Below are 17,806 nucleotides of genomic sequence, written 5' to 3'. Positions count from 1 at the left end.
GCTCAATCAATGAACTAAATTGCTGTAGTGTGAAAGCCAAGGAGAGTGGAAGTGATTTTTTCAAATTTGACAGTTTGGTTAAAGGTGGAAGTGAGCCTTAACAAGGAACACTGCCAAAAGCAGCAGTTCTGTGTCAGCTCCTCTCTCTCTCTCTCTCCCTCTCTCTCTCTGTATACATAGCACAGTTTTTTCCATGTCACTGTACTGAGCATTTCCTTGTCTCTATCAGTGATAGCCGATGATGTGGGGCAGTGAAATGCATAATGACACAACATATGCCAATAAAGGTCTTACTGAACTGAACTGACACAAGAGGAGTTACAGCCCAATCTTATCCATTTCCCTTCCTGACTGATGCAGCAGTGCCAAATTGGTGAGCACTGCATCCTATGATGAATGGCAGGACAGGAGGTCTCCTCTGGGTAAGGGAACACTTGTTCTCTTATCCGAGGGTACTCCTTTGTGGTGTGGAGGGGTCTACTTGAACCTGCATTAGCTAAATAGTTGGTGCAGGTTCATATGAACCTGTGCTGCAGGATCAGGTCGAGGAAGGGGGTTAGGATATCAGCGCCACTGGCACCACCAGTCCTGCCCCCTCCTGGGTCTGATCTGACCACTCCCCACCCCTCTTCCCACCCTGCCCTTGTTTTGCCCTGTTCTGCCTCTCCCACTGTCAGCGAGCAGTGGAAGAAGTGCTGGAGCAGGTGGGAAGGAGCAAGCTTTCCTGCTAGTGTTGCCAGCAGGGTGCCAAATGGCACATTGTTAGAGCACCTTTTGCGACTGGCACTGACTGTCAGTGCCACCTTGGGGTGTGCTGCCATTGGGTTGGACTAGACATTATGGAGAAAACAGTGCCATGTTTCATGTGATGCCTGGTTCTACCTTTAGAAGGACAAGCATATGTGGAAAGTGAATATTCTTTGAAAAGGAAAAGTTTCCCATTTGACAAGCTTCGAGGTGAGGAGAAGAGAGGAAGTGCTTTCTATCCAGAATGTTTGTTTTGTCTAACCACTTCCTTGCTCTATTATCATAGAGTTCTGGTGAATTCATTTCTGTTGAAACAGAAATCATTCTGTTTCTGACTTTCATTTCTGAAATATTGTAAGGGGGAAGTACCATTGGATTTTCTGCAAAGAAAAATGCCAGTGGTTCTTATTTTTGTCACAACTAAAAAGAGGCAGAAATTATTCTGTTGTAGAGTAAAAGGTAAAAACCTGACTTTATTATGAACAGAATTTAAACACTAGCAAGCGTAGTTGACTATAATGGTTAGTAGTCCAAACTCCCCACCCCCTTATATTTTTTTACCAAACAACTTCCTCCCACATTCTTGTAAATATTACCCTTTATCTCTTCTTTCATGGAGTTGTGGAAAGTGTGGAAACCATTTTGCTTACAGTTAAACTCTTGCTTTTCCAAACAGTGGCATTTTTAAAGTAATATATAAAATTAATATTTTTGTTTGGGAAGGTGTCAAAGTTATGCTTATCTGGGGAATGGGTTACTGCACAAGGAAAGATAAAGCTGAAGTTGAGGGTAACTAGAAATTTGGTCAAACATCTGGTTCTCATTTCAGGTTCTCATTATAGCCTGAATCAAAGCGACAACCATGCAGTGGTAGTCTGCACAAATTGACAAGGGAACCTGGAGTGCTCTATTAAGAATAGAGGCTCACTGCGGCTTACACAGGGCAGAAGGGCGGAAGCTTCTGGTTTTAACCACTTATGTAAAAGTCAATCTCAAATATTCAAGATGATTGGTTGAGTCAACAGACCCTTTTCCTCAGAGGAAATGGGAATTAAATGTTCAAATCCTTGCAGTATTCCGGAAATGGGGAATTTCATGGCTTGATCTGTTTGCCTAGAGCACCGAGAGAGAGAGAGACACAGAGAGAGAGAGAGATTTCAACCTATGTTATACCCAACATATACTTTTTCTTACACATACAAAGGGCAAAATAATTTTGTTACTGTTAGCCATTTCAGACTTGATTCATCAGGATCTCAAAATTAATCATTTGCTGGGGATGCCTACCATATACTGATTCTCCCAAGTCGTCTAGGACTCAAAGCTTTAACTGATCAACTTAAGGGCAGGTTCACTCATGTTATTCATTTATAAATTTATATCCCGCCTTTCTGTCCCAGTAAAGGACCAGAATGTTGTGTTATATAGTGGTACAAACTCATTTGCCATGATATGTGCATGTGATAAGGCACTGTGACCAACTCTTGACTCCACAGCATGTCTTTTTGATTGTAAGCCCCCTAGCTTCTCTTCTGTTGTAAAGCACCATGCTCATTGATGCTGCTACATAAATCATGTATTTCTATATGATTGAAAACATGTGTTTGCCATGCATATATAATAATATAATATGTAAAATAAATAGGTAATTAAATAACAACAGCTAGCATCCAATATAATATAAATAATAATCACAGAGCATATAATTTCATTTTTAAAAACTCATCACAATAGAGAGAAGTCAGCAGCAGCAATTCTCCAAACGCTATAGCCCAACCCAGAGATTTTCAGCCTTTTTCATTTCACAGCACACTGGCAAGGCACTAAGGCACACCATCAGTTTTTTGACAATTGACAAGGCACACTGTGCTGCCAGTGGGGGGCTCAAATCGCCCAGTGGCCCTTCTAATAAATGACCCTCTCCCAAATTTCTGTGACACAACTGCGAACCATTAGTGACATACTTCACGGCACAGTCGTTGAAAATGGCTGGCCCAACCTAAACATTCCCCCATCCTCTCAAAAGCATTGCAGATTAAGTGTCTTGAATTAACAATGTATAGACTTTGCTTCCAACAGCAAAGGGTAGTATTTGTTTAATAAACTGTAAATTAGTTCACACATTTTCCCCCTAAAGGTCTACAAATGTTTTACTACTTGTAAATATGTTTAAATGTAATTAATTAATTTTGGGGTTTTTAAACATCTTTTCATCAGTTGAGAGCCCAGACAGTACCCAGGCAAAAAGTAGCAATTTACAACTTGATACTCAAAACTTTTTTGAAGTTTGAGTACTCTCCCAACATTGTTTTAATATAGGACTGAAAAAAAAACTTTGCCAGGCTACTAAGTTTCAACTATTTTATTCCCAGTTCTTAATTATGACAAAAATACAGGCTGAAGAAATGTCTTTTAGATTTTTATTACAACCGTCTAACTGAATGCTGATGACAGTCTTTAACTGGTCAATGGTTTCAGAGAGGGGTGTGTGTCATTAATCACTGAGTGATTGGAAATTTGAGGAAATCCGGTCCAGGAGACTCTTAATTGGATTGTTGATGTCAGCAGTTTCAGGGAATGATAAATCATTAAGTGTTTGGATGTGAAGGAGTCATAAAAGTAATTGTTTAACTGCATGAGCATTTCTCTCTGTTTTTTGTGGTGGTTCATTCAATGGTTGAGAATCTGATGCTGCAGGCTAACAGGTCCACAGAAGTAGATGGTGGTGATTTGAAATTAATTAAAGGAAATACTAGAAAAAGAAGTAAAGAAAAAAGGGGGAGGCTGTAGAATGGTGGAAGAATACCAATCTTTGGATAGGTATTTTGCTGACACACAGGTTTCCAGATCAGTGGTGACTGCAAACATCAAATATACATGACTGATGCAAGCTACATGTTACATTAGCTTCATAGTGCTGCAATTTTGGATTTTTCTTTTCTATCATTGTAGCAGATATGCAGGGCTGCGGTTTGCATCAGGGCCACAGTGATGGTGACTAAAAACAATTTAGCACAAAAGTCATATCTATGAATGCTAGGGGTGTTTACATCACTAGGCTGCCATGGACAGAAACATCACTCCAAAAAGTACCTATTCCAGGACAAGTTCACATCATGTAAGCCAACAATTGGAGTTGCGTCCACAGTGCCAGTGGTTAGAATGGACAGTAGATATTTTTAGAATAAATTTTATTAGGATCCAGTAAATCCTGAATATCAATTTTTATTGAATTAAATGTTGCTTGAGATCTGCTCTGGAGTTCTGATTAGAGATAAGTGACACCCTGTACTGCTGTTTCCTAGCTGGATTTTCACATTGTCTTTTCCAGTCGTCTCTGAAAGGCTGCATATCCTGCAACCAATTGTATAGCATTGTCTTGGATTTGTGTGGACTCAGGCTCATGAGGGAATAACATCAAACATTTTGGCTAGGAGGGAGCAATCTTGTGCAGCCATGAGAACAATTAGGGTGCATGCATGACTCACTGCAACTATTTCTGGTACCAGGCAAATTGAGATCAGGGAGTAGATGAGGCAGCACATACAGCCTGAGAGACTGCTGCCACAGTTGGTGCCATCTTGGGGGAGGAGAACTTGGGTGTCTGAGAACCCCCTCCTCTCGTGTTTCTGAGTCCTCCAAGGTTTGCCAGAATTTGGAAAGGTGTGGTAGGGATATCATGACTTCTAGGTTTGGGGAAGGAACACTATGGACCTCTGAAACTTTCGGGTCGAAGGTTGGAGTGAGAGTATGCTGCATTTGCAGATGCTGCCATTTGGCTTTGTCAGGCAGGCTGAACTGAGATTTCAGTGTGGGTGAACTCAGATAGCATTTATGTCCATTTTCTTTTTCATTTAGAAGTTTCTGAAAAGTGTATAACTGCATGCTGATTGGGGAGGGTGGGTCAAAGGCACTGGTTCAAATAGATCTTTGGTTTGATCCAGCAGTGCTCCTCTTATGTTCTCTGATAGTTGGACAAATAATGCAACATGTCGGATTAACTGGGGATTGCTAAATCAACAGTTTGACTTGTTGTAGTATGGATAGAAAAGGTATAATTAAGTCCTGGTGCTAAATGATTTTCCTACATCTGATTCCATTTGTTGCAATTAAACCCAAATGGATCAGTTAGACATACAGGAAGGATACCGTATTTTTCGCTCCATAAGACGCACCTGACCATAAGACGCACCTAGTTTTTAGAGGAGGAAAACAGGATCCTGTGGGAGCCGCCCGGGTGGGCGAAGCCTCACGCAGTCCCAGCAGCTGCAGAGCCGGGCAGCAGCAGGTGAAGGGCGACTCGTGCGCAGAGCTGCTGCAGAGGGAGGGATACTCGCCCCGCGCAGGAGAAGCGCTGCCTCCTCCCAACGGCCCTGCGAGGTGGGACGACAGAGCGGCAGCGTCCCTCCCCTGGACGCCCAGCCGGCTCCGAGAAAGCCCGCCTGGCGCAGGGACCGGGCACGCCTGCGGGAGCAGGCGCGCCGGAGAGCGGGCCGGGCTGGGCCAGGCACGTGCGCCGCCGCTCGCCCCACAGCCCCAGGTGGCAGCACCAGCAGCAGCTCCGCGGCAGCAGCCCCTCCGCAGTGAAGCCCGAGAGCGCAGTGGCCGCAAAGTTTGCCAAGCCTCGGGGAAGTTCCGCTCCCGGCCGGGCACTGCCGGTCTTACCTGGGTGAGGGCTGAGGGGTGGGCGGGCAGGCAATCCGGCCTCCGCTGCAGCTCATCTCCTGGCGGCGGCGGCTCCCGGCCGAGCCCGACAGCGGGCGGAGCAAGAGGCAGGCGGGAGGCGAGCTCTCGCTGGCGCGAGGGCAGCAGCCAGCCCAGCCCAGCCCCGGCTTCCCTTTCTGATCTGGCTGCAGGCTTCCCCACGGCATCATTAAGGTCCCCAACATGCACTCTTTTTTGCAGTATTCGCTCCATAAGACGCACACACTTTCCCCCCACTTTTTTGGGGGGGAAAAAGTGCGTCTTATGGAGCGAAAAATACGGCAGTTAGTCTGAGATGTAGTACCTATGCTCTCAGGATCGAAGTACACATGATGGGAGCAGACCTATTTGTTCAAACACAGGTGTGCTGCAAATCCCCAATCACCCCCTCTTCTATCCTGAAAGAGCTCCTGAATTACCACCAATATGAGCCAATCACACTGTGTATTGCTTAGGGATTAAGCTCCTTAATACCAGAAGGCATCATCCTAGCTCTTCTCTCTTGCTGGAGTTGACATGAATCCAGACCTGCCCACTTGATAAACATCAGAAGCTACTAAGGATGCTCAAGTGACCATGATCTGTCTATTGAGATGCAATGATGACATCATTAAATGGAGGGCGTATCTTAAGCTGAAAGATGCTCTTGGCTTCTTGATCCTGATTGTGAATTGTTTAGTGTTAGGGTCCAGCTCTCAGAGACAGATGTGCAGTGGCAGGTGGAAATCATCATCCAGAGAAAGAAAGATTGGGGACCAAGTTTGACTAGTCACGTTAGCATTCTGTTTTATTGCACTTCATCTCTAACTGCAAGATCTCTACTTTGACTTGTTCTTGTTTTAACTAACAGATAGCCCAATCCTTCCTGAACATCCCTGCGCTGATGCAACAGCGCCAGCATGGGCTGCACTGCTTCCGTGGAGAAGTTTAGCAGGCAGAAAGCCTCCTTGGGATAACCTTTGACCTGGGGTAAGCGCCAGCCTGCTCAATGTCTCAACTCAGACCTGTGCCAGCAAAATTGCTGGTGCAAGTCCAGGTTGATCCATGCTGCTGGATTGGGCCCAGAAAGATGGATAGGATATGGTGCATGCCATCATTGCCAATCCCACCCCATTATACCCCTCTCTGTTCTTTCCCTGTCCCTGCACTGCACAGCATGGACCTTACCTGCTTTAGCAGGTGTTGCTTCTTCCACTGGCCTTCGTTTTGGTGCTTTGGGCTTCCTGCTGGTGCTGCAAACATATGCACTGTTGTAAAGTGCTTTATAGCACTTCTGCGATGACTAGCACCAGTGGATCATGCACTCCACCGGATTGTGCCAAAAACCGCAAGTATCTCTCTACCACTGGCCTTTCCCCCCCTTTGTTTTGCTATTGTTTCCTTAAATAAGTTCTTGTTACTTTTGGAAAATGTTGACTTGCCTAGTCTTTCTGCCTAGAACTGAGAGGGATCCCCTTTGTTGCCAACAGCCATTGAGTGTGGGGTGAGGAAGCTGCACCTGGTGGGTACCTATCTAGTTTATGTATGTTTCAAAGTTATTCCCCCACCCAGTGACTGTGAGGTGTACTGGATTCACCATAACAGGTCTGTCTCAGTTCTATGTAAAGTAGGATATGAAGGCAGGGACAGTGTCTGAGGTTGGGCGCTGACTAAGGACCCATGGACTCTAAAGGAGTCGAACTGACCAACCATGAAGCCTAACAGTGTAAGCAGCAGCACAAATCACTCAGCGAAGCAATTTGTATTGGAAATGCCTTGTCCAACTTTTTACAGTCACCTTTGGGCCTCTTCAATGAGGATGTCTATCCATGGATAGGGAGGTCAGGAGAAGAGGGTGTCTGTCCCTCATCACTATTGAGGAAGGGATGTCCCTTGATAGCTCTTCTCCCTTTCCCTGACATGGCTGGTTCAGGGAAAGGAAGAGGAGTGATATTGGACTATATCTCCCCCAAGTGCTATCAGATCTCTGAGAAAGATGCATCTTCTGCACTGAAATCATTCCTCTTCACAGATTATCTTGTGGAAGCAGGGAATTTTGTATTGGTTTTTTTGGGACACAATGTTCTAGAAGTAGGGTTGCTAGCTAACTAGGAAAAAAGAATACCATGACCTGATCTTCTGTCTTTGATCTACAGAAGTGAGCAGGAAATGGCATGGAAATAAATACTGTCACCTGGGGAAATTTTTGTTCTTGAATATTACAAAATACAGTGATTGGTCAGATCTTAAGCACAAACATTTTCTGAAACTTCTTGCACAAGTGGTGGGGGATTGTTCTTACTCTTCTATCACAAAACCATCATACTCACTATTATGTCTGTGACCCTCTGATGCAAAAGAAGAGAGGAACTTTGCCCACATTCTTTGGGTAACTAGTGCTACAATCCTACATATGCTTACAAGGGAGTAAATCCATTAAATTTAGTGGTATTTACTTCTAAGTAGATGTGGATCGGCTTGCACTGTAGGGAAGTTGGCAACCGCTGGCATTTATCAATTTACTTGGCTCAGTGGCACTCATGATTGTTTGAGGGAATTGTTTCAGGATTTTATTTCCCTGAAAATGTCTTCTGATTGCTAACTTTATTCATGAATTGTTTATGTGGGGTGGTAGCTTCACCTCCTTAAATTGCTTCTGAAGGCAGGTTCTCTGATAATTTTAATTCTTTGTTATCCTTGTTTCACTTCAAAATAGTTTTTCTTAAAACTGGGCAACCAAAAATCCATTTTGATGATCTGTTCAGGCAACATTTTCTGTGTCTTCATGAATATAATTTCAAACCTCTTTTCTTGGAGAAATTACATAAAAGAGGTCCTTTTTGATGTAAATTCTTCCATGAAAGAAGCAGAGTATGGTTAGTGAACATTGTTCAACAAGCATGGTAAACTTTGAAACATTTACTTGTCTAAACACAATTTTTATATCTGTCATGCGTCTTTTCTTCCCTTACATAGTGTATTAATCCTTTTCTATCAGGTTGGATAAGTCATTTGGTGGCCATTTGTTCTTTTATTTAGTTCTCAGACATTTCATGGCTACCTTGAGGATATCATCAACTATCGCTGGGAACTGGAGGAAGGGAAGCCCAACCCCTTACGAGAATCTACTTTCCAGGAACTACCGCTACGCACTCGTGTAGAGATCCTGCACCGCCTTTGTGACTACCGACTTGATGCTGATGATGTCTTTGACCTGCTCAAGGTTTGTTGGATGATAATACATGTTAGGATGAGGAATATAGAAAAAGTGGTATGGGACTCATCTACTTTCAAGAAGGCATCACATGGTATTCACAGCCACATTCCAAGTCATTTGGGGCTGTTGAGCTAATTTAAAATATAGTATAATTCATTGGATTACTTTGGGTGTTTTTCACCTTTCACTTTGGAGAACCAATGGTAATTGAATGTGCTAGCCTCCTGAGCCTTTCATATCTTGCTTACCTCTGTTCTCTTACTGAATCACTGAATCAGTGCCATATGAAGGAGTTCATGTTTCTGTTTATGAGTTTGGACATTGCTTTCTGTTAAGGAAGAATTTTTGGGAGTGGTAGAGTTGTCAAGTAGTTGTCTTAAATTAATATGATAAAATTATCTGGTGGAAAGTAAAATCATCTGAGCTTTGTAGTCTGAAAATCACTTCTAGAATGGCTCCCCTGGAGGAATCAGTTTGAAAAACAATTTTGGTATTGGTAGAGTGTGTCAGTTTTTTAATAAACATCTGTGAGCAAGAGTCATCAGAAGTCTAGTTGCATGATCAGGCTGTTTCCCCAAAATCTACAAAGATGACCATTTTTGAGTTTCAGATGTAAAATGCCTCCATGCCAATAATCATCAACTAAGGGCGCAATCCTAACCCCTCACGTCAGTGCTTTCCAGCACTGACATAAGGGCAGTGCAGCTCTGAGGTAAGGGAACAAACATTCCCTTACTTTGAGGAGGCCTCCGTGAGTGGCACCCAACTTCAGGATGCAGCACATGTCCCATTGGCACTGCTATGCCAGTGCTGGAAAGTACTGACATAAGGGGTTAGGATTGTGCCCTAAATTTTGTGTAGGCAGCCATTAGGCCAGCAGAGACCTTTCATAGCTACTTGAAGGGAGAAGTTAAGCTTCTCTTGTTACTGCAGTGCTATGGTGGAGAAGATGCACCTGCTCGTAGCTGAGGTCAAGCATAGTCTTTGAGAAACTTTAGAGTTTTGCCTTTTGAAGAAAGTGAACCCACCTGCTGCATGGCTGCTAAAAGTAGGCCACTTTGGGCTAGCATTAGTAAACTTTACTTAGCTGTACTCCTAATTATATTTACAGCATTCAAATATCTGGGTAAATTGATGCAGCTGGTCATTTTTTGTCAGGCTGAAGACTGAATATCCATAGCTGCTTTAGACTACATATTCAAGCATTTTAAGACAGGTGCAAAAATGAGGTTGTGATTGTTCATCTAAAGAATTTATACCATTCCTTTTCCTTGCCAAAGCAATGCCCAAGGTGGGATACAAAACATTCACAAAATACAACAGGAAAACACTCAGGCAAGTGCTGGACTCCATGGGAGCTTTTTCAGTCGGCTCCCTCTGGCCTGAGCACTTCTTCTTTTCTCCATCAAGGCATGCAGATATTGAGAAACAGAAATAATGCTGGGTTTACAGTGGAATGTGCATGTGTACAAAGCTCCTGCATGATTGCCTTGCATTGCATATAAGGCTACTATTAGTCCACCTTTCATCAGGAGCGCTAAAAGGCACAATGTTGAAGCAAATTTGGCAATGAAAGAGGAGAAATGTACTCTTTCAATCATTAATTTCTTCCCAGGTCTGTATCTATGAATGCTTCAGGTGATATTAGGGGGGTGTTAATATGGTTTGGTGTGATGACATTGCTCCTTTTCACTGGTTGTCTTTTCTTGCATGTGCTTTCATATACAGGGTTTGGATGCAGATAGTCTCCGGGTTGAACCATTGGGTGAGGATAGCAATGGTGCCCTCTACTGGTATTTCTATGGCACTCGAATGTACAAAGAAGAACCAGTGAAACCAAATGGAGAGCTGACTTCAGACAGGTACAACACGGATGCTGTCGGTAATGGATCTAGAGAACAAAATAGTGATTGCCCTAGCAAGGACTACAGGATTGGCAACGGCAACATTTGCTAACATCCTGATTATAACTGCTACTATTGATCATTTATAAATATCACTTGCAAATTTTCAGGGTGCTTTACCATTTTCATTCTGTTTGCCTTCAAAACAACCCTGTGAGAAAAGGCAACTTTTTTTTCTATTTTATATTGGTGGAACTCAAGGTGAGTGAATGACTATACCAAGACTACACAATGAATGAATGGCCAGAGTGGATCTCGAACCCATGTCTTCCAATTCTAACCACCAGACCATGGTGATCCTTTCATACAATGGCTAAAGTGAAGCATGGACTTTTGTAGGTCTAAAGAGTCCTGCAGTTTGATGCAAGAGAACTTACCCGTACATTTTTCCAGAGAATCAGACCTTTCCAGAAGACAAGGCATGGCTATAGTTGAATTGCTTTCCCATCAAGCAGCTATGCCCTTTTGCCTTCTCATTTCCCATGGAGCTAATCTCTCTCCTAGCTGGGTCACAGCAGCTGTTCTAATACTTCTTACTGTCACTGCCCTCTCCTTACCTTCATGCTCTTGCTGCCTGCTGCTATCATGTCCTATAGCTAATTTGTATGTACATAATTTCTGTATTTTCTAGGGGATATGGGACACAGACAAGCACTTCAAACATACCTGTGAAAATAGTAAAAAGACGAGGGCGACCTCCAAAACGGAAAAAATTGCTGGAGGAGAATCTTTTGAGGTAAAAGAATTCTTTGGAATATTCATTTAAGGCACCTTGGTAGCAGACTGCAAATGTTTATATAGCACCATCAGTATATATGGTGCGGTACAGAGTAAAAGAGCTTACAGTCTTAAGTACTGACCAGAAAGGAATTGATTTAGAGAGAGCGAAGGACAAGAGATGAATGTGAACATGAATTCCCTGATGTGTAGCCTTTAGAGGAGCACCTGATTCCTCACTGAAACTTCGTAGTTGAAAATTGATTAATTCTCCTGCATCTGTTTTGCCCTTGGAAATACTGGTTTCCACAGGTCTGTTAAGCTAAATGTGATCAACCCTGTACAGTGAGCCCTCCTTATCCACAGATTCAACAGCCACTGATTTGACTCAGTGCCAACCCATGCTGGAGGACCTCACTTGACCTCCCAGACGCAACCAGAAGCACCTTCCAGTTGTGTCCGGGAGGTGTTCTGAAGCAGGGAGGCCTTCCTGGGCCTCAGGAAGCCTCTGAGAGGCATCTGGAAGGCACTTCCAGTTTCCTGCAAAAACCAGAAGTGCCTTCCGGAGGTCTTCTGAGGCGCGAAATACTCTGCATCAGTGGTTCTCAAACTTTTAGCACCAGGACTCACTTTTTAGAATGATAATCTTTCAGGATCCACCAGAAGTGATGTTGTGACCAGAAGTAACATTATCAAGCAGGAAAAGTTTTGACAATCCTAGGCTGCAACACATTTACCCAGGAGTCCCATTGACTATCATTGTTAAAAGCATATACATAGTAGTGACCTGTTAAAAGTACAGATGTACAACATTTCCCCAATTGCATTCACATACCATAGTAACATCAAATCTAGTGTATTAAAAATAAAATATTGCAATAAATGGGGACCCACCTGAATTTGGCTCATGACCCACCTAGTGGGTTCCGACCCATAGTCTGAGAAACACTGCTCTGCATACCTCCAAACTCCTCAGAAAACCTCCCGGAGGCTTTTGAGAGGCACTTGCAGTTTAAAGAAAAATGATTTCACTCTGACTGGCTTTTATTTTTGTAGCGATAGCACAGAACTACTATTTTGGGCCTTAGGATAGCGACATGCTTCTCAGAGAAGGATGGAGGCTCCAGCACCAGGGCTCTTCCCCTTCCCTGAGCACCACAAGTGGGGAACAGGGAGAAGAAGGGAGGCTTTGACCACTGAAAACATCACCCAGACCAAAGCTTGTTTGAGTAGATTAGCATAAAGTTTCCTTATGCTAATCATGAGTTCTAGAAACTTCCATCTTTTTTCAACTTGAAGGTAGAGTTTTAAGGGACCCCACTCTATTTTGCAATTTGTTTTCTAGTGTTAAAACTGAGTTAGAATTCTATCTACAAATGGTTGTGACATTTCACAATATTTGTGTTTAAATTTGTTTTATATGATTTACTAACAATACCATTTTTAAAAAATTTGTTTGCCTGTAGAGAAAAAGCAGAAGAAAATGCACTTGTGCATGAATCACAGATGAGAAATGGTAAGGTATTACCATTATGGATCAAAGTTTAAATTTACGTTAATCATAAAAGTACAACATCTCAAGAGGGAGGACCTTCTGATATTCCCTTCTCTCTTTTGCCCATTTAATTCTGAACAGGTGGGTTACAGGAATATATGAAGCTACCTTATAACAAGTCAAACCAATGGTCCATCCAGAGGGTCCAAACTTAATTTTTTGGGGCCTAGTACAGATTTATAACATAGGATCCTCCCATACACAAACCACAGTCCTATCCCATATATACCGTCTCATGAGTGTCAGTTTTAACTCTGAAATTACATTTTCATTGTTTCTGAAATTGCACAAAGGTCCACTTCTAATGTGCCTCCACCGTTTCTTGTTGTTTTTGTTTTTAGGACCCAATCCTATCCAACTTTCCAGCATCAGTGCTGCAGTAATGCAACCCCAAGGTAAGGGAACAAAAGTTCTTTTACCTTGAGGAGGCCACTGTGACTGTCCCTCCACCACAGGATGCAATGCATGCCTCATTGGTATGGCTGCACCAACTCTGGAAAATTGGATAGGTTTAGGGCCTTAGTCCTCTAAAGCTTACTGACTATTTTGTAATGTTTAGTTGGTCCTAATGAAAGTATTACCTTGTTTTTTTCCTATGTGGAACAAGCTACAAATGTGTTCTTGAACTGACCAGTTCACTTTAAAGTGTTGTTTTTCCTTACAAGGTCATGGGTTATCTTCTCAAAGTCAATTTCTCTTGCAAGCTCTCACTTGATAGACAAAATAGGCAGGAGGCTTTTAACTGTCCTTGCCCTCTAGTGTGTATGTGTGCAGTAGAGTTACTCATATATATTTAAGACCTATAAATCCTACCAGCAGCACTGGCTCCCACTGATACTGGAATCAATGGTCCAGATTTTTGCTGGCCTGTTCCTCCCTCCTGGCTATGGACAAACAATTCTGGGACTCTGAGCATATCACATAGGGAAGCACAAATCTCTCTCTCAAACTACAAGTCCTTGTTTAACTGCTGCACAAGTACACTTTCTGTTCTAGAGAAGGGCCTGGGTCAGCAACTCGCTTTTCAGTATGTTGCTTGTTCTGCTATAAAACTATTTCTGATTACCTCCAGCAAAGCTTACAAGATCTGGACAATAGGTACACAATGTATTTCTCTGCACTTTTTATAAATTTCCTCAAGCATGATCTACAATTTAGCTTCTGTTTTCCCCCACTTGGTAATTGTACTGCAGCCGATGTTAGGTTCCCCTGGATATCTGGCCCCGACGAAATGTGCCCTTCCCTATCCCATAGGTGGACCAAGTCCATTTTGCTCAACATTGGCAACACTGACTGGGAGCAGTTCTCCAAAGTTTCAGATATGGTCTTTCCTAACCCTGTGTAGTGATGCCAAGGATTGAACCTGAGATATCCCACATGCAAAGCATGTGCCACTGAGCTACTACCCCTCCCAACCAAGGGGAGCAAAGGTTAAATGAAGCAGATCTTATCACTTGTCCTTTCAGTAGAAAAATTTATAGGAATGGGGGCTATGTGAAAATTGGTATTGGCTGTTCATCTCCTCTCTTCTGAAATGTTGACATTCTTTGTTCTATAGAGTGTAATATGTTTAATCCCTGGCATCTGCAGTTAGGATTGGGAAAGGCTTCTGTTTGAGACTATGAAAAACAACTGCCAGTCAGTTCTGACAATAGTGAAATAGGTGGATTAACGGTCTCACTCAATATGAGGCAGCTGTTTGCAGGGATGGGCAAGTCAGGCACAGCATGACTTGAGTTGAGTCACAAGTCTCTGCCCCCCACGACTTGACAATGAGTCATAATGGGGGCACTTTCTGAGTTGCCTTTTTGTGATTTGAGACAAGAGTTGCCCCCTTTAAAAAGCCTGCTGTGGGAAAAAACAGGACTGCTACTGGGGTGTGTGTTTTTATCGGAGTTCTCTTTAAACACTCCCCCGCTGTCTCCATCCCATCTGTAAACAAGGTGGGAGGGGGTTGGCACGGACTGCAAGAGAGTGGAGCAGAAGCAGCAGCTACGAGGTTTACCATGATGACTCAATCCTTTGCAGCTCTACTCAGAAGTAGTCCCATTTGTGCCAGTTGTTCAATGAGACTCCCTCCTCCCAAGTAACAATGGAGCCATGAGGTGGAAAGCATGGTTGCTATGAACCGCCTCCTCCCCCTCCCTGGGCTTCTCCAGCCAATCCCAAGAACCCCCTTGGGCACCTCCTTCTGCCCTACCTCAGCCAAAGAAAATATCAGACTCCTATCCTTGGTTCTTTCAGAGATGGGTAAGTGAGCCTTCTCCCTTCCCCTCACTGGGCTTCTCCAGTCAGTCATAAGGCACGAACCCCCTTGGGCTCCTTCTTCTGCCCAACCTCAGCCAAAGAAAAAAACCAGACTGCACATCCTTTATCCAATGATCATTGGTTCTTTCAGAGATGTGCAAGAGAGCCTCCTCCTGCCTCCTATTCATTATAAAGCAAACAGTAACCCTTCCCTGCCTTCTGACTGGAACCCTGCTCACCCAGCATTCCCTGCTGCTCACCCAATCTGAATGAAGGCCCCACAAGGTTTTTCACGCTGCAAAAACAGTAAAAAGCACGCCCAGACAAAGACATACTTGAGTCTGCATGCATAGGGATGAGAAGGGGCCCATTTTTTTGCTGAGTCTTCAACGCATGAGACTCAAGTGTACACGAGTCAGTGAAAAACATGCATTTTTGTGACTTGGACTCGTCACCTGACTCAAGTTCCTATCTCTGGCTGTTTGCATTCTTGGAAGGCACATTATAGCAAATCCTCTATGAAGAATGTCTAGTCTTGCCTCTGCATGCATGGGAGAGGAAACATGGGAGTTCATCTTCCTTAACAGAGGGACCTTAGACCTCCCAGAAGGCATTGCACTTTCCTCCTCATCACCATTTTTTCAGTTGAGGCCTCCTATTGTATGGACATTGGACTGATGCTTTTCGGCCCCTAATATTTCAGACACAATAGCTGGGAAATCCCCCTTTTAGACTTTGTTTTGTATACAAAGGACCTGGAAATATAGGTGAAAACAGGCTAAAATATGTAAATACATTACCAGTTCCAACGATATTTAGTATTTTCCAAATTCATGCTGGTGCCATAGTTTTCATGATGTCCATGTCATAGGACTATGTATAAGCAACATTCAGACCTGCCTACCTGTATCTTAACTTTCCCACAATGTATGGATGCTGTATGATACCCCATGGAAAACAGATGGAAGATGGCAGGTTTCATGATACAAATTTGCAAGAGGACATTGGCTACCTTTAAATGGTTTTTTGTTTGTTTGTTTAAGATCTCTAAAATGCCAAAAGGAATGCAGAATGGTGCTGTCATGCTGAGATCCTTGTTTCAGTTTTAAGGCACTAAACACTAGCTCTAGACTGAAATTATGTAGTAATTATTATATCCATCCAGTGTTGCAGATTTAAATGGATAAAATTGAAATACTGGATCTACTTTGATTTTGCATATATAAATTTCATTTGGATATTCGCCAAATTAAATAGCCAAGTGTGAAATCCTGTGGTCTGATACCTTCATATGATCAGACCACGTGATCCTTATTTAGGGTAATGTCAGCATGTACTCTTTGATCTAGCAAAACTACATTTCTATTTTATGGAAGGTTCTCAAGGACCAGGTCGTGGAGCATGGTGGCTGCTGTGTCAGACAGAAGAAGAATGGAGGCATGTCACAGAGAGCTTCCGGGAGAGAACATCTTTAAGAGAACGACAACTCTACAAGCTCCTGAGTGAAGACTTTTTGCCAGAGATCTGCAACATGATTGCACAAAAGGTAACATGGAATATTTGTATCCTTTGAGACACCCTCACACATGAGAGCAGGCCTCTTGGTTGTGAAGGGGAACCTTCACATAGGTGAAGGAGAACCACAAACATGGGTAAGAACAGCCCCACTGGATCAGGCCATAGGCCCATCTAGTCCAGCTTCCTATATCTCACAGCGGCCCACCAAATGCCCCAGGGAGCACACCAGATAACAAGAGACCTCATTCTGGTGCCCTCCCTTGCATCTGGCATTCTGACATAGCCATTCTAAAATCAGGAGGTTGCTTGTAACCCGTAATGGATTTTTCCTCCAGAAACTTGTCCAATCCCCTTTTAAAGGTGTCCAGGCCAGACGCCATCACCACATCCTGTGGCAAGGAGTTCCAAAAACCAACCACACGCTGAGTAAAGCAATATTTTCTTTTGTCTGTTCTAACTCTCCCAACACTCAATTTTAGTGGATGTCCTCTGGTTCTGGTGTTATGTGAGAGTGTAAAGAGCATCTCTCTATCCACTCTGTCCATCCCCTGCATAATTTTGTATGTCTCAATCATGTCCCCCCTCAGGCGCCTCTTTTCTAGGCTGAAGAGGCCCAAATGCCATAGCCTTTCATCATACGGAAGGTGCCCCAGCCCAGTAATCATCTTAGTCGCTCTCTTTTGCACCTTTTCCATTTCCACTATGTCTTTTTTGAGATGCGGCGACCAGAACTGGACACAATACTCCAGGTGTGGCCTTACCATCGATTTGTACAACGGCATTATAATATTAGCCATTTTGTTCTCAATACCTTTTCTAATGATCCCAAGCATAGAATTGGCCTTCTTTACTGCCACCGCACATTGGGTCAACACTTTCATTAACCTGTCCACCACCACCCCAAGATCTCCTGATCTGTCACAGACAGCTCAGAACCCATCAGCCTATATGTAAAGTTTTGATATTTTGCCCCAATGTGCATGACCTTACACTTACTGACATTGAAGCGATTCTGCCATTTTGCTGCCCATTCTGCCAGTCTGGAGAGATCCTTCTGGAGCTCCTCACAATCACTTCTGGTCTTCACCACTCAGAAAAGTTTGGTGTCGTCTGCAAACTTAGCCACCTCACTGCGCAGCCCTGTCCAGGTCATTTATAAAGGGGTTGAAGAGCACCAGTCCCAGGACAGATCCTTGGGGCACACCGCTCTTCATCTCT

General features: G+C 43.4%; 1 protein-coding gene across 1 annotated transcript in view; it reads left to right on the top strand.

Moving 5' to 3' along the window:
* Positions 1–8,588: 8,588 nt before the first annotated feature.
* Positions 8,589–17,806, top strand: part of CECR2 (CECR2 histone acetyl-lysine reader) — a 46,838-nt gene continuing 37,620 nt past the window's right edge. Inside the window, exons 1-5 of the mRNA XM_066634161.1 lie at positions 8,589–8,653; positions 10,376–10,509; positions 11,183–11,287; positions 12,735–12,784; positions 16,447–16,616. Coding sequence (XP_066490258.1) covers positions 10,460–10,509; positions 11,183–11,287; positions 12,735–12,784; positions 16,447–16,616 — 375 coding nt within the window. The 5' untranslated portion in view covers positions 8,589–8,653; positions 10,376–10,459. The remainder of the gene's footprint in view (positions 8,654–10,375; positions 10,510–11,182; positions 11,288–12,734; positions 12,785–16,446; positions 16,617–17,806) is intronic.

This window comes from Tiliqua scincoides, chromosome 7 (genome assembly GCF_035046505.1).
Source record: "Tiliqua scincoides isolate rTilSci1 chromosome 7, rTilSci1.hap2, whole genome shotgun sequence".
Lineage (NCBI taxonomy): Eukaryota > Metazoa > Chordata > Lepidosauria > Squamata > Scincidae > Tiliqua > Tiliqua scincoides.
Note: the sequence above shows the minus strand (reverse complement) of the source record. Positions and strands in the feature narration are given on the sequence as shown.